Here is a 22765-nt window from a genome sequence, read left to right on the forward strand (position 1 = left end):
AATTTACAGTTTCTTTTTAGACGATTAATAGAAATCGCATTGTATCGATCTTAAAAAATGGTTAATTTCTGTTAATTCTGTAGTGTTTACCTTAATTTTAATTTGTCTCTGTACATGGTGAACTTAAAAGTCACTGTAAATTTTGTTTCCTTTTCAGAGCCACACCATACAGAACCTGGAGACGTATACCCAGTATCGCGTCTCTCTCCAAGTGTTCAATCCAGAAGGCCCAGGGCCCAGCACGACTGTGCTCGTAATGACCGATGAAGGCGGTGAGTAAATAGTTCCACTTCTCTTAACAGATGGCAGAAAGCAACTGCAAGTCTCGTCTCGCCATCAAGCGGACGACTGCGGAATTACGTGCTGTAGCAGAACTGTGGGTTGGGAGGGGGAAGTCAGTCAATAAGGAACAGAAATTCAATTTTGCGAGGGATAGCCAAACATTGTAGCAGCAGAAGTTTCTATTCTTAACGATCATTAAATGCCATAAACGGTGCGCGTGGCGAATTTGAATGGACTTTATCGTGTCACGTACAAAAAAAATAATAAGACAATTGCTTACTACGAGCCGCGTAAAGCAAAATGACGTAGAATATCAATATTATGTATAAGTGTAGCTAAGTTACGAGAGATGAGATGTCACTCTGGAAGGAAATCGACTCATTTTGGATGCAGTATTGCAACGTCAGGTTTTATCATGCAGGGCATTTGGCATCCTGCAATGTGTTGTTTTCCATTTTTATGGCCATATTAACCAAGTAAACTGGTTATTTGTATTCCTACGTGTAACAGGTTTCTAGAGGACAGTGAAATGCATTTCGAAAATCTGCTCGATTCAGAGACAGTATACAAAGAAACGCGTTTACTGGAGTAATCGTAGTACTATTAAATTAATTGTATGCAGGTTTTTGCAGGTTTCCAAATACACGAAGTTCTTCATTTATCAAACGTATGAAACGTTTTCGCATCACAAATAGACTGACTAATAAAGTTGTTGTTCTTAGGTTAATTTTAACAGTTGAATGCCGCGGAATTACAACGCATTAAAGTGCATCTACACGGTTCAACTTTTCTTTCAACTTTACGCATTCAAGCAATGCACGCAATATCGATATGTAATATATATATATATATATATATATACACATATATATATACATATACATATACATATACATATACACACGTAGTGAAGATGACGTTCAAAACAGCTCACCATGTAGGTACCAAATTTTCATGCATCATAATTGGACATGCGTTTTAAACTTGATTCTTTCAATATTCTTCCCAGATTTCATGCTTACGCGCATGGAAAATTGAACCGTACAGATGCAGCTTTAGGGATATTGTTTACATTTAAGACGTTCTTATTCTCTTTCAATGAGGCAAATTTTCACAAGAAAAAAAAAAGGTCAGATATATACGGTATACGGTACGCAATATACGGTAGTCGTAAACAAACTAATAACTGTAATATAGGCGGGAATTTCTTAAAGGAGAGGCGTGTATCATTTAAATGACCTAAAGTCTTCCGAGATTTCAGATATTGATGTTCCACACTAGGTCGTAACGAACATCCTGGTAATAGCACTGTATTAACAAGAAGTTGAAAGTGTCACGACAAAACTATTAATTCTACGTTAAGTGGAACTGTAACATACATGAAAATTAGCATACCTGTCTACTTCAGATTTCATATTATGCTAAATATTCGTACAGTCAGTGCTTTTTTTTTTCTTGCGAGACGCGTTCCGGCACCTTTCTGTTGCATTTTTCATCATGTAACTGAGAAATGTGATAATAATTATGTTTTTAACATAATTTTCCATGTCAACCTGGGTGGCGCAGTCGGCATAGTGCTGACCTTCTGTGCCCGAGTTTTCTGGTTCTATACCGGCCCAGATCGATGGCATTTAAGTGCTTAAATGTGACATGCTTATGTCAATACATTTACTGGCATGTAAAAGAATTCCTGCGGGACAAAATTTCGGCACACCGGCAACGCTGATACAACCTTGGCATTTGCGAGCATCGTTAAATAAAACAATTTAATTTAATTTTCCTTTGAATTTCGCTTAGGCCTTAAAAGTCTTAATCTGGGCGAATTGGAGGTTAAAAACGACAAAATTTCCGTGCACTTGGCAGTAATCATCTTCCCGTCCGCTATTATATTCTACACAGAGTTCCGCCACCATTTTCTCTAGAAGAAAAGCACTGCTCGTGCTAATTATACGCTATATAGTACACAAAAATGAGGAGTTTGGTATCAAAGTTGGACAACTTCATTTTTGCTTTTTCTTTTACAGGAGAGACGAAAAACTAGATCCTTGGAAACCAATGTCACTGTTATACGTAAATTTTCTTTTTTTAACATTCTCATGGGTCATAAGAATATTTCTTCAGTCCCAAAATGTGATTAAAATTAATATTCAAGTGGAAATTTAAGTTTAAAAAGTGGAGTTGTCCATCTCTGAAACTAAATCATGAAGTTGTATGTTTCTGAAACCAAACGAAGCCATATTTAAAGTGAAATTGTCTACTTTTGAATCGTAGTCTCTTCTAACACGGCTTCAAAGCAAATTTACGTAAAACAGTACTTACTCATCCACAAACCGATTATATAAACAATCAGCCATGTTGGATTCGCGATGCGTGATGGGAAAAAGTGGTACGAATGTGGACTTCTCATTGGCTACTGAAGGAATTGTCCTAATTTGAAAACAAACCACAGTGGAATTATCTACATTTTAATTCTAAAGCGCACAGTTGAGTGCTCTTTTCGCACAGTTCTGTCCGTTTTTTAACCTAAGCAGTTCCAGAATCACATTCAGCACACAAAATTCTATGGGAAACAATATCTTGAAATCGCAAAAAATGGAGTTGTCTAACTTTGATACTATGCTCCTCAAATATTCCTATACTTGCAGTGTAGCAATAGGGGCTATTTATATAACATTGTCGACCTGGTTGGCGAGTTGGTATAGCGCTGGCCTTCTATGCCCAAGGTTGCGGGTTCGATCCCGGGCCAGGTCGATGGCATTTAAGTGTGCTTAATTGCGACAGGCTCATGTCAGTAGATTTACTGGCATGTAAAAGAACCTCTGCGGGACAAAATTCCGGCACATCCGGCGACGCTGATATAACCTCTGCAGTTGCGAGCGTCGTTAAATAAAACATAACATTAACATTATATAACATTACAGGCCTAAATGTAGTTCAACGTACCAGATTTAATATTGACATAGTCGTTAATTTGTATTTTCTTATGGAGGGTGGAATTCGCGTCCAAAGAAAGCTCCCATGTGGTTCAGTCATCTGATGAATTCTTATCGTAAAGGTCAGGTTTCGATCCCTGGTAAATAGTTTGAAATATCTTCCCGTTGTCATTATGTGATTGCTGTATTATACGTATGTCATCTTATTGTTTCTCAGCGACCTTCCTAGTTTAAAAGGAGCAATTATTAAATAAGTGTAAACCGAATTCTAACCTTTCACACGTAATCTAATATTTCTTAAAAGTAACACTGCATATTGTGCAATGAAGCATTAGTAATGCCCTACACTTACTTGTTCATTTGTAAAAAAATATAACTTCTTCAATGTTCAAACATTAATAAAAATAATACTGCTTCACACGTAATTATCTAGAAAGAAAACTATGTTGAATACAGCCAATCAAATACTCCATTTCATAACAGAGATATTAATGAATAAGTGCGCCTAGTTTCATCACTCTAGCTTTAGCTACTGAGAAATAAAATGAATAAGTGTGAAAATATAGAAAATTTTATTTTTTTAGACCATTACACTTTTACTACGTCATACTACTTTTGACCAATAAAACGGTACGAAAGGACGTCTTTCAACCAATCATGGCTGCTTATCGCACAATTTTATCGCGTCCCTAGCATTTGTTTAATTTTATCTTTTCCCTAGCATTTGTTTATTTTTATCATTACCATAGCATTTGTTCCTTTGTTTGCCAACATTTCAAACTGCACTGCTCTGGACGTCAAAAAAGCAGAAAATTACAAACCACTCCAGTCGATGCACAGCAGTTTCAAATATGACTCGCATTGTCATTCAAGAACAAGAATTAATAAAGATCACTGGTCATAGCTATTCATCTTCCCTGAAATCTATTTACAAATAAATGAAGAGCACCACTCGGGTCCACACCTGTGGAGTAGCGGTTAGCGCGTCTAGCCGCGAAGCCAGGTGGCCCGGGTTCGATTCCCGGTTGGGGCAAGTTATCTGGTTGAGGTTTTTTATGGGGTTTTCCCTCAACCCAATATGAGCAAATGCTGGGTAACTTTCGGTGTTGGACCCCGGAAGCATTTCACCGGCATTATCACCTTCATCTAATTCATACGCTAAATAACCTAAGCTGTTGATAAAGCGTCGTAAAATAACCTACTAAAAAAAAAGCACCACTCGGAAATCCTGAATAAGTTGAGGAATACACCATGTACATCAACGTGTTCCACTTTTTACGCACACGTCCAATATAACATCAACTGAACCACCAACCACTAAAACATGCGAATTTAAAATTGTACTTTCTACTGTAATTGTTCCTTTTAAAATTATTCATGTTTATTTTTTATTTCATCATCGTTAATTAAAACTTTTTTGTCTATTTCATCATTCCTAATTAAAACTTTTCTAACACTTGTTTATATTGTTTAGGTTATGTTTCTTACAGCTTCTGCTATATGATATTATGAATAGTTACGTGTCAGAGATTGTTTAATACTAAGATTTATTGAAAATCATCTGTCAAGTGACGTTATTACTGGGATCCGGATAATTGAAGCGGAATGCAACTGCTTTAATAAAAATGAAACTGAATCAACAAATCCTTCTTGACCAGTAACCGTCCACAGAGTTCAAAGAAGATTCCATAGTTAGCATAACTGATAACAAGAAAACAGCTAATCATAACACACTACTGCCATCTAGCGTAATATTTGTAATGCTGAGATTGTACAATAATATATTTGAAGACGGTTGTATTTTCGTAAGTCAATATTTTATTGTATTGGAGTACTTCGTTACTTCTAGTCTTTATATACTTTCTTCTAATCGTGTAATAGTCAATTAAATCCCACTCGAGTTTTGATTTTCTCTAGATAAATCAAAACCTCTAGTGAGATTGCTGTTGATAATTTAATTTAAAATTATGGTTAGACATAATACGTGCATTAATAGAATTTCTGCCAATTATATGAAAGTATACTTGTTATTAAGATATTCATAAAAAAATTTTCATGAAACCGTACATTTTTAGCGCTAAAATAAAAAAAAGTGATAAAATTTGTCAAAATTCGACTATTTTCAGTAGCGCATCGTTTTAATGAAATATTCTGTGAAAAATCTGCCTTATAGTTACTACATAAATATGAGTTAATACTGTACATGAGTGTTTAGTCAGTATTGCACTCCGCTTCATCAACCGATGGAGACGAGACACGCAGCACGCACGGGGGCCGGACGTCGGCAACGCATCTGTCTTCTGCTTGACAGAGTAAACACTAATTAACGACCTGTATTCTATCAAGTGTTTGTAATTAATAGAATAAAAATTGTCTCAGGATGCGGAGTGTGGTATCGCGCATTTGCGTGGATAAAATCTCCCATGTGAAGGTAATTTAGTTTTCGCGTGCAACAGTAATTATATTCTTTGTCATGACAAGCCAGCCATTGTTCCGCAAGTGCAGCACTCTGCAAACAGCATTAATAATCCTCAGTTGCAGCCCATCTCCGAAGCATAAGGTTGTCCCCTCGGAAGTAACGCTCAATATCTTTCTGAAACCATCTCCTTTTCATAAGGATTGAGTATATGCCTCTATTCTTCTTTGTTTCATGCTGCTCTTACCCAATAACGGTCACACAACCACGGAGTCTTGTTATCTTGATGTCTGTTGTTACTTCTCAAGTTTGTGAAAGTGAGAAATAAAGGACGAAAGGGTCAAATTCTTGAATCGTATGATGTCTAATTGTAGAGAACAGGGAACAGTAAGATATTTTTTATACATCTTGATTACACAACTTTTAACACTATATCAATGCGGAAAACGTATAATCTGTCTTTCACCTGTTAACATGTTTCGGCCTACTATTGGCCATCATCAGAACTGGTTGTTGCTGGTCTTGGCGCCTTTTGTTTTGTTTTCTGTGGGGGTGTGTTTGTGTAGTGTAATGTGGAGTCAAAGAGTGTGTGTTCTGAAATTGAGTTATGTGTTGAGAATTTAATTTGGATGTGTTTTTGTGTGTCTGTATATTTCGTATTTTTCTAGTGTTTTTAGTTTCTGGCTTTTTGGTTGTAGAATTTCCATGTCTGTGTTAGCGTCTCTGTAGGTGTGATTAGCATTTGCGATGTGTTCTGCATATATGGAAGTGTTTTGTAATTTTGTTATGGCTGTGATGTGGTCTTTGTAACGTGTTTGAAATGATCTGCCTGTCTGTCCTATGTAGAAGTTGTTGCAGGTGTTAAATTTGAGTTTGTATACGACTGTGTGTTTGTATTTGTTTGTGTGTTGAGATGTTTTTGTAGAGTATTATTTGTTCTGTATACGATGTTGTATGTAATTTAATTTCTTGAATGATGTTGCAATATAGTGTGTTTTTGTTTTCGTATGATAGTGTGATGTATTTTTTGTGTTCTTGTGTTTGTGTTATATCCTTATGTTTTTGTGATTATGTTTTGTCTTTCGTATTATGTTGTATATTATGTTGCGTTGTATCCGTTTTCTTGTGCTATGTATTTGATTGTGTTTAGATCTTCTTTGTAATCATGTTGGTTCATTGGTATGTTGAGTAGTCTGTGTACCATTGTTCGGAATACAGCTTGTTTGTGTTGTGTTGGGTGATTGGATGTGTTGTGTATGTGTTTTGTTGTTGTTGTTTTCCTGTAGACTTTGAATGTGTGTTTGTTGTCAACTTTTGTTATTGTGATGTCTAGAAAATTTATGGATTTTTTGTTTTCAATTTCTAATGTGTAGCGTAGCTTTGGGTGTATTTTGTTTATGTGTTGATGCAGGTTTTCTAAACTTCCCATTCAGTTGCACAGATTCGTTAACTAGTACGTTCATTTGTTTAATTGTGTGACTATTAATTTGCTTAGTTGTTTTCAACGTTTGTGTGTTTGACTGGTTACTCGCTCATTTCTTGTTTGATAGAATACCCGGATGTTTAGTTACTTATGGCTGATTAGCTGACTGACTGACTTGCATGTAGATTGGTCTGTCGATTGGATAATCTGCGTTTTTTTTCGGTTAGATGATTGACAGATTGATGACTAGTTAGTTTAATTGCTGATTAGTTAGTGGTTTGTTACTTCCTGATTGGTTTCTTAGTTGGTCTGTCGGTTATTGTTTAATTGGTTAATTGATTGGTTTATCACTTTATTAGTCGATTGCCTTGTTGATTGTCTATTCCGTTAATTAATAATATGTCTGTTGTTTAATCATACGTTAATTCTTCGATTGGTTAATTTGTAGGTTGATCAATTGGATGGTTAATTGAATAGTTGATCCTGTGATTGGGTAGTTGTATAGTGACATGTGGTTGTTGGTGTTTCTTGGCTGCTTCGTTTGTCGGTTTATTGGTTGTTTTCTGATAGATTCTGTAGTTGGTCTGTCGGTTGTTTCTTTTATTAGTTAATTGGTTAGTTGGTGTCACCAGCGAATAGGGATTACAAAGAATGGACACTGAGTGAATTTTCCTGTTTTGTTTCTCTGTGAGCCGGGGTTTAGTTCCACTTTCAAGCGCTAGAGGTTAGTGTAATCGAGCACAAGCTAAGATAATAATTGAATATAAGAGTTGAGACACAGGATCCAAACATCGCCTACCTTATTGCATAATCCAATGACGCTTTGCTTCAAATAAATTCAAGTTAACAGCTTCTACTTATTTCTTAGTGACAAAAGTATATGATTATATCTCGTGACGAGAATATTGTACGAAATAGAAATATAAAAATTGGAAATTTATCCTTTGAAGAGGTGGAAAAATTCAAATACCTGGGAGCAACAGTAACAACTATAAATGATACTCGGTAGGAAATTAAACACAGAATAAATATGGGAAATGTCTGTTATTATTCGGGTTAAGATGTTTTTATCATCCAATATGTTGTTAAAAAATCTTAAAGTTGGAATTTATAAAACAGTTACATTACCGGTTGTTCTACGAGTATACGGTTGTGAAACTTGGACTCTCGCTTTGAGAGAGGAACATAGGTTAAGGATGTTTGAGAATAAGGTGCTTAGGAAAATATTTGGGGCTAAGAAGGATGGAGAATGGAGAAAATTACACAACACAGAACTGCACGCATTATATTCTTCGCCTGACATAATTAGGAACATTAAATCCAGACGTTTGAGATGGGCAGGACATGTAGCATGTATGGGCGAATCCAGATATGCATATAGAGTGTTAGTTGGGAGGCCGGCGGGAAAAAGACCTTTGGGGAGGCCGGAACGTACATGGGAAGATAATATTAAAATGGATATGAGGGAAGTGGGATATGATGATAGAGACTGGATTAATCTTGCTCAGGATAGGGACCAATGGCGGGCTTATGTGAGGGCGGCAATGAACATGCGGGTTCCTTAAAACCAGTAAGTATATGGTTTTACATTTCATAGGAATTTTATTTTTACATTTTCAGCGCTATCAAATCATTACATATTTTAATTGTTGTTGGGGTCAACGTCTCAACTCTCATTATAAAGGAACTCTAGAGTCTAGAGATTACAGTTAATGATGGATTTATTATTTCATCGGTCCAATTTATTTTATTTGAATACATAATGTACCTAGATGTATTAATTTATGTGTTATATTTCCGCTGTGTCGACTGCTAGCTGGTGTGATGTCAGTGACAACTCCAGGGAGAAAGCAGAATCTCACGCTCAAACTGGTTTGAAGGTCATTGAAATCAGTTCTGATACATCAAAGGTACCGACGCGAAGTGTCCATACTGTATAATTATCTCTATGCTGGTGTCACTTGATTGATCAATTGCCTTTTTCATTAATTGGCTCTTTGGTTGAATAGTATGTCGGATGTTTAATTTGTGTTCGTTTAATTGGTAATTAGTTAATTGAGAGATTGATCAGCTGGATGATTAATTAATTAGTTCAGTGGTTTGGTGATCTGAGGGTTGGCTGGTTGTATGGTGACGTGGTTGTTTGTTTTTATGACTCGGGCTGATGGATAAATTTCTTCATTAATTGTAGAGTTGTTTGGTTGGTTTATTTGAAGGTAGTTCGATTCTCTTGTTGGTCGGTTTATTACCAAGGTAGTTCTTGGTTGTAGTACACGTAGTAGTTTATTTATCGGTGCGTTCAATTGCAGGGTTTATTCAGCGTTAATATTGTTGATTAATCTGTCTGTTTTCTTATCTTAGGTGCCATGTATTAACATATAAATGTCCTCGAATTTCAAGTAAAATGTATTAAGGTGGAAATTATCAACTCAGGCGAATAGAATAAACAGAAATTTCTCCATTTTGTCGTGAGATACACACAGTTACATCATGAAAGGAATATTGACTTCAGACAAAAATTAAACGTCGAATCAATTGCAGCTACAATTGAAAGATATTAGAATAATCTGGAGAATTCATGTCCAGCGTATGCCAGAAACTAGAATAACTAAGGTTGCCTTTCAATGCAGTCCTAAGAGGACTAAGAAAAATGGAGTAAACAATTTTATGGCAAACAGACCCAATATTCTAATTCTTGGATTTTGATGATGATGATGTTTATTATTATTATTATTATTATTATTATTATTATTATTATTATTATTATTATTATTATTTATCTGTTACTTAAAGGATTGGCTTCAACATTTCATGAAAATATATCTTTTAAGGTTTTCATGTATTTTCTTTCTTCCGCAATGTATGCCTAGCCATCTTTTAATTAAATTTCGTCAGTGTACATTCGTTGCCCCATATTAATTCGCAGTTTTATATTCAGTATTTATGACCTTACTTATCTAATAAGTCACCAAATAAAAATCTTAATCTTTTCATTTGTTTTATGCAATCAGAGAAAAATTACAATTGTTTGATTGGTTGTTGACGACTGCTCTGCTATTCTTTGTTACATATTACAAAATATGTGTTTCTTTAGAAATTATAATTTAATGCTACTAAAATAGCCTATATATACCTCAACACGAAAACACGTTGATAGGAAATGTTATATCATAGATTAATCTCAGAAAATTGATAAAAGTTCAAGAGGTCAGTATAGGCCAGTCATGTTAATTGATGCCCATAGGTGCAAGCGCTCGCTTTAGAGCTCAGGAAAGCCTGAGCGCTTTACAGCGGAAAGGAAAGAGACAGACGAAAGAAGTAGTATCTGCCGCTTGGTCGAGCTATATACAGGGATGGCCAGCACTGATTCAATGGTTGAAGGGAAGAGAACTTATTAAAACTGTATCCATGTTAATTTTTAGATTTGTCTGAGTAGTATAAATGCATTATAAGGTGTAAGTTTTAATTTTAATACTCATTTTTCATAAGTTTGTTTCTTTTTACTCAAAAGTGATATTTTCTCAACTTTTTTATAGAAAAATGAAATTTTCAGATATAGATATATTTATTTAGTAGCCTTACAGGTACTGAAATAATGTTTTCGTAAATCTTATATACCGTAAATACGTATTACTGAAGATAGTGTATTACAAATTTTGAAAATATTCGCAAGGAAAATGTTTGTAAGGAAATGAATTAACAAAGCAACTATTGTTACATCACAAGCAAAAGATATGCGCCCATGTGTTGTAAAAATGTCAGCTCTATAGCTTCAGCAGATTCCGAGAAAATAATTTAATATTCTAATGATAGGAAGTTGCTCACCAATATCACCTTAAAATCATACTGCGATAAGAGTTTTGTTATGGAATATTACTCGCACTTAAAAAATATACAGTACCTAGGTAACTTTGCTTTGTACTATAATATTGTTTTGATTAGTTTATTGACTACTTTTATAAGGCTAAAGATACCATTAATATCAATTCCAACTTATCACGTCATACTCAATCTCTCTCTTTTGTTTTTATCACTTTCTTTATGAATGGTGTGTTTCATCCACTTAGTACAGTATAGTTGTACTACTATGGAATTTATATTAATATTCCTTCTTAACTCTTTGTTACGTTATTAACGTTTAAAACACAAGTGCAATATTAAGAAATTGGTGTTAGTACTTTTCTTTACAGACAATATAGGTAATATCAAACAGAAAGAAGCCAAATAAAAATAACGACATAAAATTTCACGTTCCGTTTGAAGTGTGTGCACCATTGTTTTCTTAATCCAACAGACTGCTTAATCATACACATAATCATTCTTCCTTCCATACATAGCGCTTAATGCCCGCGCACGACGTCAAGGTCAGAAAAATGCGCTTGCTTTTACATCACTGGTCTAGACTGAAAGAAAAGTTGTTCAATTTTCGAGCTTCCTGTATTCTATATCATGTTCAGCTTATTTTTCAATTAGCGAAGGTACTTTTTAAGGCATGTATTTCTTCTGTCCTTGATAGAGAACTTAACAAAAATTCACCGGTGATATTTCTTTGTTTACTAATTCAGTTACCAAATGTATTTTAAAATGTAATTATCCCATTGCTGTTGGTCATTCACTGTATTCTCCCTCATGTTCTATTTTTCTAAGTACCGGAAGTATTTTATGGGGAAAATACGAATTCATTATAAAAAGAAAGACATTCAAATCTCTTTCTATTTAGTATACACGATTCTTTTTCTTATGACGCAAAAATTGTCTTAAGGTTATATATCTCTTACGACTCGGCGAGCTGCTCTTCCATATGCATGCATACCACTTTACCTGCCTCTGAAAATGTATTTTTTTCTCGCTCGTTTTCCGAAAGTAAAGGGACATCATTTTATCTTTACTAACATTTTTAATATCAACTTGCCTATACACCTGGATCAACGTCGTTTGCTACCCTCTTCCACGACTGGAGTTCGATGATACTGGTGTAATATACAAACAAATCACTTTACTAGGTATAGGAGGGAAGAAAAGTAGTTCATCCATTTACGTAAACTACGAAATATTGCACTTTTGAGTTTGATCATTTTCATTAGGTTTTTGTTTAATCAAAATACAGTATAGTATTAAAAATGAGCGTTTTTACTCACGAACTGAACTGTCCATGTGGACGTATTCATTATGCATTATATATTATAATGTCTACAGCACATTAGCGTACAATATAGAGAATGGAGTTAAATTGAAAAATAATCATAATATGGATATTTAAACACATTTTTTTAAACGGTGGCCGTTCATTTCGATACAGGCTTCAGTTCTAATGTGCATATCATCGCACTATATACTATTGTATTTAATTCCAATTACCAGTTTCGTTCTTCGTACTAGTAACTCATGTTGAAATAATTCTGCACCTGTACTATAAAAGAGTACCTTACGTACTGTAAATTCAATCTTCACTTCTGCCCGATACGAAAAGATAAAATTACTCAGACATACTATCTACTGTCCGTCCAAGTGGTTATGCCGTAGGGTCGTAGAAAGGGAGGAAATCATGTGACAGTTAATTACTTAATGTGGCTCTTTTATTTAAGTTATTTTAAACAGTTGTATAATATTACGTAGACGTCCAATTCCTAACAGAAATTAATGTTCTCAGAAAAGGGTTAAGACAGCCTAGCCACTGGCTCGCGAATAAAAGCTATTGGGGGAAACCGGGATACGACGTAGGCAAATGGACGACAGTACCTGTGCGAAAATGATTCAATATTGAAAGCTCTTTCGTCACTGGAAAACGCGAACATATTTTTGGAACGTACTGTTTACTATGGCCGTAAGGCTACTATGACTGTATATGCGGTCTTGCATCTGTGTGGAGGACGGTTGAACTTCATTAGCAGAAGGGATGGGAATGAAGTACATTAAAAAACTCAAGTACAACAAAAATTTAATTAAAAATAAAATGATGTCCCTGTATAAATGATATGTTTGTTTTCCCTTGTAACTAAATTTGGGGTGTTTGTGTTTTCTTGACATCTTAACAACATACGCTAAAATTTTTCTGTAGTGTTAGTTATTTTATTTTAAGTAAGATTGGGCAATGCACTGTTAAATAATAATTCATTGTGATGATGAAGATTATTATTATTATTATTATTATTATTATTATTATTATTATTATTATTATATTTTACTTGTGGTACTAACACCACTACTACGCATTATCAGCGTTTACACATTCCCGCCTGAGTCGTGCGCTCATAGTACTGTGTTGAAGCGCACATGTCATTCCTGCATGTAAGAAGATGAAATCGCAGCCAACATGGAGCACCTGTGTATGGAATCGTAATTATTGGAATGATGCGCGTCGCAATGTGGCACGTGACCTGAGTTGCTCAGAATCTGTCGAGTGTTTACACTCATGACATGAAATTGCGTCTTATACTATATTGAGATAGGCCTGCAATCAACTCCCAATACCTATTTCGCGTGCGGTTAACTTGCTTTGCGGGTAATACGAGATTGGGGGAGGAAGTAACATCATTTCCATTTTTTACTCGATTTACGCTCTATCCCTCTCTCTTCAGAAATTTACGATCTAAAATTAGAAAAACTTGAATGAATAATCTTCTCAGAAACAAAAAAGTATGGCGGATTATTTTTGTTAAACTGAAGTGTCTTATGATATTTTGTAAAACTTGTGTTTCTTGTTTTAAGATTCTATAACACTGCGGCACTGTACAATATATAATGTTTTAAAATATTTTGCTTTTTTTTTTTTTCAGATTTTGAACTTAATTTTGAAGTGCATTTTAGTAATTAAACCTGTCAAAGTAACTTTTACTGTACTTTAAATAAAAATTAAATATTTTACGGATAATTCGCTATCTTCCATATTTCGCGGACGTTCGTGCATTAATTACCACGAATTACCGCGAGTCAATTGTACTTTCTCGTTTTATTTGCTGTTTCTCTCTAATGATAAACGTGTACTTCGTTCATTTGTGACAGTCTACTAAAAGTAAAATGCCTATTTGCAATTTATTATTATTATTATTATTATTATTATTATTATTATTATTATTATTATTATTATTATTATTATTATTATTATTATTCAAAATTATATTTCCATGATCATGTACAATGTATTTATACCCATTCATTAAGAATGCTTGGTCTAATTCTTAAAGCTAGAAATGTACATATAGCTATTATAACTGAAACGTGGAAAAAATTGAAAGGAACAAAAGATTTAAATCATTATGTAATGATATATAGTGGTGTACCCCAGAATAAAAGAGCCCAGAGCGGAGTTGCAATACTGGTAGATTCTAAATGGAAATCCAAAATTGAATTTTATACTTATATGGATGAAAGGATACTAACTATAAGATTAAGAATTGGTAGAGGCCATTTAACTATAATAGGAGTTTATGCACCAGCAAATGCTAAAAAGGAAGAGATAGAAATTTTCTATGATACATTGCAAAAAGTAGGCCAAAAAGTTAATAAGAATGATTCTTTAATAATAAGTGGTGATTTTAATGCAAGAATAGGCAACTCACCTATTACAGATATTGTTGGCATTTTTGGAGAAGATGTTATCAATAGTAAGGGTCAAGAACTTCGACAATTTGCTACTAATAACCATTTGAAAATTACAAATACTTTTTTCAGAAAGCGTGACATAAATAAATATACATAGAGTGAAAGGGGATTAAGATCTATTATTGATTACGTTTTAATTAATGATAAATTGAGACCACAATTACAGGATGTACATGTATACAGAGGTTGTGATATTAACTCTGACCATTACTTAGTAATGGCAAGATTTGCATTATGGACAAAATGGAAGAATAGCAAAGTTAAAGAAAGACCATTGCAAGGAGACGTATATAAAATATATCTGTTAAACCAGGAAAGTATACGAAATTTATATCAACAAAGGTTGAATCAATATCTTCTCAATACACCAACTGATAGCATATTAGAAGCCGAATGGCAGAATATAAAAAATTGTATAGAAAAAGCAGCAAATGACGTTTTGGGAAAAAAGAAAAAATTAAGGAGTAGAAAAGAATTGAGGATATGGAACAGAAATATAGAGGAAGCAATAAAAGAAAATCAGGAGGCTTATTTGCAATGGCTTCAACAAAAAACAGATTTAGCAAAAGAGATATATAAGGAGAAAAGGAATAAAGCAAAAACAATTGTTAGAGAAGCACATCAACAATCATGGAATAAATTTATAAGTGAAATTGAAAATGATATACATGGTAATCAAACATTTTCATATAAAGTTTTAAAACATCTAAACAAATCAGAAAAAGATGTGGCAAGAATAAATGTGATACAATAAGATGTGTGGATGCAACATTATAAAGAATTGTGGTTCCAAGAAAATGAAGATAATGTAGTAACAGAAAATGAAAATGTGGAAGTTAGAGATGTTGATCCCATCACAAAAGAAGAACTAGATGAAGTATTTAAAGAAACCAAAAATAGAAAATCTACAGGCCCTGACGGAATTAATATGGAATTATTGAAATACTGTGGAATTCTCTTGCATTTGCGACTGTTGCATTTAATAAATCAGTGCTGGAGAAATTGTAAAATACCTGAAGCATGGACAACAGCAGAAATAATTTCCCTTTTCAAGAAAGGTGACTGGAATAACTGTGAGAAGTACAGAGGGATTAGTATGTTGAACTCAATGTACAAGGTTCATGCTAAAATTATAAATAAAAGACCTAAAGTTATATCAGAAAATGTTTTAAGTGAAGAGCAATGTGGCTTTAGAATTGGACGCTCCACAAGTGATAATGTATTTATATTACAACAGTTGTTTGAAAAACGAAGACAGTTCAACCTTCAAACCCATGTGGCTTTTGTCGATTTTGTTAAAGCATTCGACCGAGTAAATAGGAGACTTTAATGGACTATTATGAAAGATGGCGGTTATCCACATCTTATAAATACAATAAAGAGTTTATACTGCAACTCGAAAATTATAATAAACACCGATAGAAATAAAACTCAAGAAATTTTTATAAATAGAGGTGTCAGACAAGGGTGTACATTCTCACCTACTTTGTTTAATATTTATATTAATGATCTAATACAGAAGTGGAAAATTTTAGTAAATCCAGGAATAAAAGTAAATTTTAATACAAATGTGAATATTTTATTATATGCTGACGATGTGGTCATCATTCAAAATAATGAAGATGATCTACAGAGATCTTTGTATTATTTAAATATTATCTCTCAAGAATATGATTTTATAATTTCTACAGAGAAAACTAAAATTTTAGCATTTTGGGGAAAATCACAAATACGTTCTAAGATTATTTTAGAAGGAACACCGTTAGAACAAGTTGAAAATTTTAGCTATCTGGGTTGTGACATAAATACAAAAAATAGATCTGAAGATGATGTTAACAAAAAAATATCAAAATTTCAAATGATGTGCGGCACTATCCATCGGACATTAAAGAATAAAACAAGGAAAGATACCAGAATTAAATTTTATAAAACAATGACTACTCCTCTTCTTCTTTATGGATCAGAAACTTGGGTAAACACAAAAAGAATTCAAAATAAAATACAAAGTGCTGAAATGACATTTTTAAGGAGAACAAAAGGATGTACAAGATCTGATCGCTTTCGAAATGAAGATATCAGACAGGAACTACGGTACGTATCTTTAGCATGAATGGAAGAATAAAGGAACATAGAGATAGATGGTTCCAACATATAAATAGAATGGAGGACACCAGACTACCAAAACTCTTATTAAATTACAAAGCGACTGGAAGAAGAGACGTAGGACGACCTAAGGGACGATGGAGAGATAAATTGTGAAGCCGGAACAGGCAATATTGCCTACTCCGTGTAGTGAAGATGATGATGATGATGATGATGATGATGATGATGGTCTAATTAGATCTATAACTTATTCTTTTTCTACTCTTATGTGTTTATTAATTTTATACTATACATTGGCTAGATCCAAGCTTGAATATGCATCTGTTGTATGGAACTCCATTACTTCCATTGACTCGGCTAAGTTGGAGAATATTCAAAGAAAATTTATTTCCATGTGTTCTTATAGATTTTTAACAAATCCCGATTATAAATATGAGATTAATTGCAAATATTTCAATTGCGGTAGTTTGTTTACCAGACGTCAGGATCTTGATTATTTATTTTTTTGTAAAGTCATTAAGGGTGATATTGATTGTGAATCATTCATAAGCAATATCAGTCTTCGTATTCCTGCTAAGGGTTTACGATTTCATAAAATGTTTTATAATAGGAATTCTAAATCTCTCTCTCCGGTCTGCAGATGTATTAAATATGATAATTTGCATGGATTGAACTTGGACCCATTTAATGTGTAGTATATACTTTTTGAATTTTTATGTCAGTTTTATTAATTTATTCCATTCGTTGAGATATGCATCATACTATTCTCGTCATATGTATATCTTTACAATACTACTTATATGATTCCAGTCTTCATTTATATGATTTCATTAATTCATTTGTAATTCATTTTATTTAATTTCCATTATTTTAATTATCTCACTGTACTAATTTTAATAATTATTTGTACAGTATGTATTATTTGTATTTTGGTATCTATTCATTTTGTCATTATTTGTCTGTAATTTTAATAATTATTTGTATGCAAATTTGTTATTCCTTGTACACTGTAAATCTTGTGCTTTTATTTTGTGCTGAACTGTTATTGGCCCTAGGCTGTTGTACAGCACAATAAATATTAGTAAACAAATAAATAAATTATTATTATTATTATTATTATTATTATTATTATTATTATTATTATTATTATTATTATATCTTTATTAATGTATTTTCTTATTATTAGTTAAATTGGAACGAACTGTTGTGGATTAAATACATAAAAAGTGAGTGTTATTAAGGTAGTATACACTTTCACACACTTACTACGAGTTTTGAGACAATATTAATCCGAATGATATTACCGGTATGTAATATGTATTGACGACTTCCTAGAACTGTCATTCAAATAATATACATACACACATATTATATATAGGCTTATGTATAAAACGTTAATCAAACCTATAAATTCCAACCGATTGAGCTAATTCTTTGAGAAAGTGTTAAATTCGTGTGTCTGCACAGTTTTCTATCAAAAGTTCCAGAGTTCGGTGAAGAGGAACAAAAATATCATATATAAGTTAACTTAATATAATAAACGAAATATTTTTATACATCGAAATAGGCTACATGAACTTTGCTTTGTGTTTAAAAATTAACAAATTCTAAATTTTGGAGTCTGTGGTGGCCCAGGCTTCGATCCCTGGCCTGATTTTGATTAAATTTATTAAGCTGTTAGAAGCTGAATGAACAATGCGCTTTGAAGTATTTTTACTAGAAATGGGATAAACTGTTCTTTTTAAGAAACAGTTTCGACTGTAACTGTTTCATGGACGAAGCTGTTCCAAAATAACAATTTCAAAGAAACAGTTTCATAAGAATATATTTACAATATCAGTGCCAACTGTTCCAAGTGTTCCAACTGTTTCAACTTCTCATCTGTTTCAGGGACATGTTTCAAAGCCCTTGAATCGTCTTAGATCAGCTGTTCAGTGTATTATCACAGTCTATTATATACAGTCACGAAGCTTGAGTTTTGAGGGTGCTAGAAACAATAGACTGTGACGGTACTATTTTGCATTGCCTGTAGAGGCGATATAAGCGATCCTAGAGGTGAGCAACTATCTAATGTTTGCATATTTACTACGTATTGAGCTTCGCGACTGTATATACTAGACTGTGGTGTTATGTATAACCCTAGGAGAGTTTAATAACGATAAGATATTAGCCGATAATATTTTTCGCGGTATATTAATAATTAATACCATGTTTGGGCACCATGAACATATTCTCCATCAATGGGCAGTTAATAATTAATGACAAATTTATTAGGGAATTTGATTGATACAATTAAATTGCGCTGTCCTAGATACTGTAGACTAATGTTGCACGAAGGCCGTGTGGAACATCGATATTATATCTACTTTCGATTGGAAGTGGATAGCGCTACACGTGGTCTTTGCAGACAGAAAAGAAGAGGGGGAAACTGTTATAAATTGAACTGTTTCTCTCTTGGAACCTTGTGGAACGTTGAAGTGATCACTGGAGCAGTGTAACTCTCTTTGGAACAGGATGACACACCATTCATGATCAGCAGCAATAGCAGTAGTAGTAGTAATCACAAAGTGATAGTAGTAGTGGTAGTGGCTGTAGCAGTAGAAGTAACAGCAGCAGCAACAGTAATAGTAGGAGTAGTGACAGTAGTCAGGTTCCTCTCCAGAAATTTTTTGAATCTAAGAGATTAAAATGCCGAATTTGATTGTTGTCATGAATTCTACAATGGGCTACACGTTCTTTCAGTCACTGTAGGTGTTGATGAATTTATTCATTAAATTCCAGGACAGAGTGAAATACTCAAAATATCTTTTTTCTTAAACACATTCACTGTTATAATCTAGAAACGCATAGAAACGAATTTGTTTTATTTTTGTAAATTGGATCTGTGCTTTATTAAAAGGCAGTGGAAATAAATAATGGAAATAATCTCACTGTACAGGATTAATACGGTATTTGTACATTGGTACTCAGACTACAGAAATAACAGTATTTATGCAACTCTGATGTCAACTAAGACTCATAAAGGTCAAGAAAACTTATTTACTATCTCAACATTCGTTATTTGTGGATATGAATAGTTCCTGTTACAAGTTGCGGCCGCTTTATCCCTAGAAAAGGGATTTTTAAAGATGAACTTACTTGTTAATATTGCATATTTAAAAATGATTATACGTTGAAACAACTGTCACAAAGGGATTGAGATTACTTCTACTGATTTTCTCACAACTCGGCACTAAATTGTTAAATGTTGTTCAGTTATTACTCTCCAATGAGTGTAAACTTTTGCGAAAGGGATTCATATTAAAACATGAGTTGTACGGAACTTATAGCGAGTACAGAGCAGCCTTTGAAGAACTGCTTCAAAAGATTAAACACTTTCTTATTAGTTCCATCGCCGGAGGAGGAAAACGAACAAGTAAAACCCATTGATGTGTCTGTATTTTTACTTCTCACAGCAATCAAAACCTCACATCCTAATAAACGGAGCTGCCTCGTGTATGTATGATGCATATTCATCCACTTCTTTGGTTCCCGCTGCACTTGGGAGCGGCTCACAATGCACCGCGACTGAATAGAAGCGAAACTGAATGGCAGACAAGCCATTCATTCTATTCCCGGTTGACTGACATGCGACATTCAACATTTCAGCAGCGGTTTTCTCCCGTACGAAATTACTTTGAATATGTTAGAATATTCTTAACTTAGCGTGGAATCAGTTGATTATTTTATCTCAGCCTTAATTCTACCCGTAAATAATGGACAACCTCAATTTGTGATACAAATAGATGATATCCTTGCTTATATATTGCGAAAAAAAACCTGTAATCTACGCAGTAAAGGGCGCAAATAGCCGAAGTAGCTGACGCGTCCTTATTAAACCCCACTATACAATATTGATAAAAGGATCAAACAAATTTCGTGTGACTGATGTGAAGCCTATCTTCTTGAAACATACCATCGTTTTCGCAAAAACTTACTTGCTTTAATTAGGGCTTCTACCCATCGTATTATGGTTTATACTTTTTCTTGGAATATCACTCAGAAGATATAAAGTGTAATTATTTATAGTACCTAAATAGTAATTTATACCCTAGATCATATATGTAACAGATAACTCATCCCTATGTTAAAATCGGCAGCACTTTGAAGAGAACAACCGCCAGGATCGCCACCCGTCCGCCGTAAACGAACACGATATGGCAGTACAGTCGCTAATGCAATTCAAATGGGAATTATGACGTGACTCCTTATGTAACAACTAGATGGCAGCATAGTAAACCTGACAAAAGTTGTTACCGTCAAAGTCTATAAGGCCGAGCTATCTGGGTATATATGACCTAGGGTTATACTTTCCTTTCCTATAATGAACACAAAACATATTTTTATAATTCCAAATTTGATTACTTCATTTACAATTTCTGTGGCGTAAGAAAATATAGCCACCGGCATAGCTCATTCGGCTAAGGCGCTTGCCTGCCTATCAGGAGTTGCGCTCGGACGCGGGTTCGATTCCCGCTTGGGCTGGTTACCTGATTGGGTTTTTACTGAGGTTTTCCCCACTCGTAAGGCAAATGTCAGGTAATCTATGGCGAATCCTCGGCCTCATCTCGCCAAATATCATCTCGCTATCACCAATTTCATCGACGTTAAATAACCTCGTAGTTGATGCAGTGTCGTTAAATAACCAAGTTTTATATATATATATATATATATATATATATATATATATATATATATATATATATACAGATATAGCCTATATAATTTAATTATAGATTTAGAAGAAATAACAAATATTTGTATATGGTAATTTCATTCATTCAGTCATAATTTTCAGTCTAAAGGCAGGACTTTCACTGCAAACCAGCATTCTCCAATCTGCCTTATTTTTCGCCTTTCTCTTAGTCTCCGCATACAATCCGTATGTCTTAATGATGTATAGGCTTATCATCTGATTCCTTCCTCTCACTGAACTTTTATTCCGTTCACCATTCCTTCCAGTGCATCCTCCAGTAGGCAGTTTCTTCTTAGCTAGTGACTCAGTCAATTGTTTTTCTCTTCCTCATCACTGATCAGTTTCAGCATTATTATAGTAGTCATTGCTTGTGCGGATATTATCTTTCGCGTAACAGGGCTGATTTAGAAGTAGTGACTACTAATTCTATAAAATATATATCACGTTTCTGTAGTCACACATCGTGTAGTATTTCGATGGTACTTCTGTTCTAATTGCGTTAGAAGTTAGACGAAAATCACATTTTCATTTGCAATTGATTCGTAATCACACAAACTCACTAAGAAAACTCATAGATGTAATTTGAAATGTATTTTCAATTGTGTTTTTGTTTTAAACGAAATATCCGTTAATATTTAGCAAAAATGATTTTGTCCCTTGTGCATAATTTCTGTGCTAAAGTAACTCATGTGGGAGTGTGAAAGCATCGCGGTTAAGGCGTAACGCTGCAAGTCGGAGGGCCCGAGTTCGATTCTCAGTGGGGGAAAAGTATTTTCTTCATTGTTCTAATCCATCCGGTCGCACTATGCCCTAGTGTTTACTCATTCTCTAAGAGAGGCCAATGGAGTCCTGCAGCCCGGAGCGCCACTTGTACTGCACTTGTTCGTAATACGTCATCGCGATAGGTCACATTACGACCGCGGCTCCACTCGCCTCGGTCGAGTAATACCTGGGGCAGTTTCTTGGCGGTAAAGCCGGCGGGCATGTAACACCGACATCCCTACTGCCATTAATGTCGTTTGTCTGCAAAGATAGGAGCATGGATGAATATAATAGGATGCGAGACTTATTTACTTTCCCGATTCAAACGCTAGAGGCGCTAATGTAGATATTGATCTTGCTGCCAGCTATTATTCTAAGGAGACGGTAACTAATTACTTCATGAATCTAGCAGATGCACATTCGCGTCACCTTCAACGCCTAGATGGACTCCAAAGGGCAATCTGCAGAACAATAACAGGAGCGGATTACCGCATTCGCAACACCCAACT

At 34.2% G+C, this 22765-nt stretch overlaps 1 protein-coding gene across 1 annotated transcript in view; it reads left to right on the plus strand.

Moving 5' to 3' along the window:
* Window positions 1-22765, plus strand: part of Ptp99A (Protein tyrosine phosphatase 99A) — a 1121389-nt gene that overhangs the window by 576446 nt on the left and 522178 nt on the right. Inside the window, exon 2 of the mRNA XM_069837673.1 lies at window positions 158-272. Coding sequence (XP_069693774.1) covers window positions 257-272 — 16 coding nt within the window. The 5' untranslated portion in view covers window positions 158-256. The remainder of the gene's footprint in view (window positions 1-157; window positions 273-22765) is intronic.

Source organism: Periplaneta americana, chromosome 10 (genome assembly GCF_040183065.1).
Source record: "Periplaneta americana isolate PAMFEO1 chromosome 10, P.americana_PAMFEO1_priV1, whole genome shotgun sequence".
Taxonomy (NCBI): Eukaryota; Metazoa; Arthropoda; class Insecta; order Blattodea; family Blattidae; genus Periplaneta; species Periplaneta americana.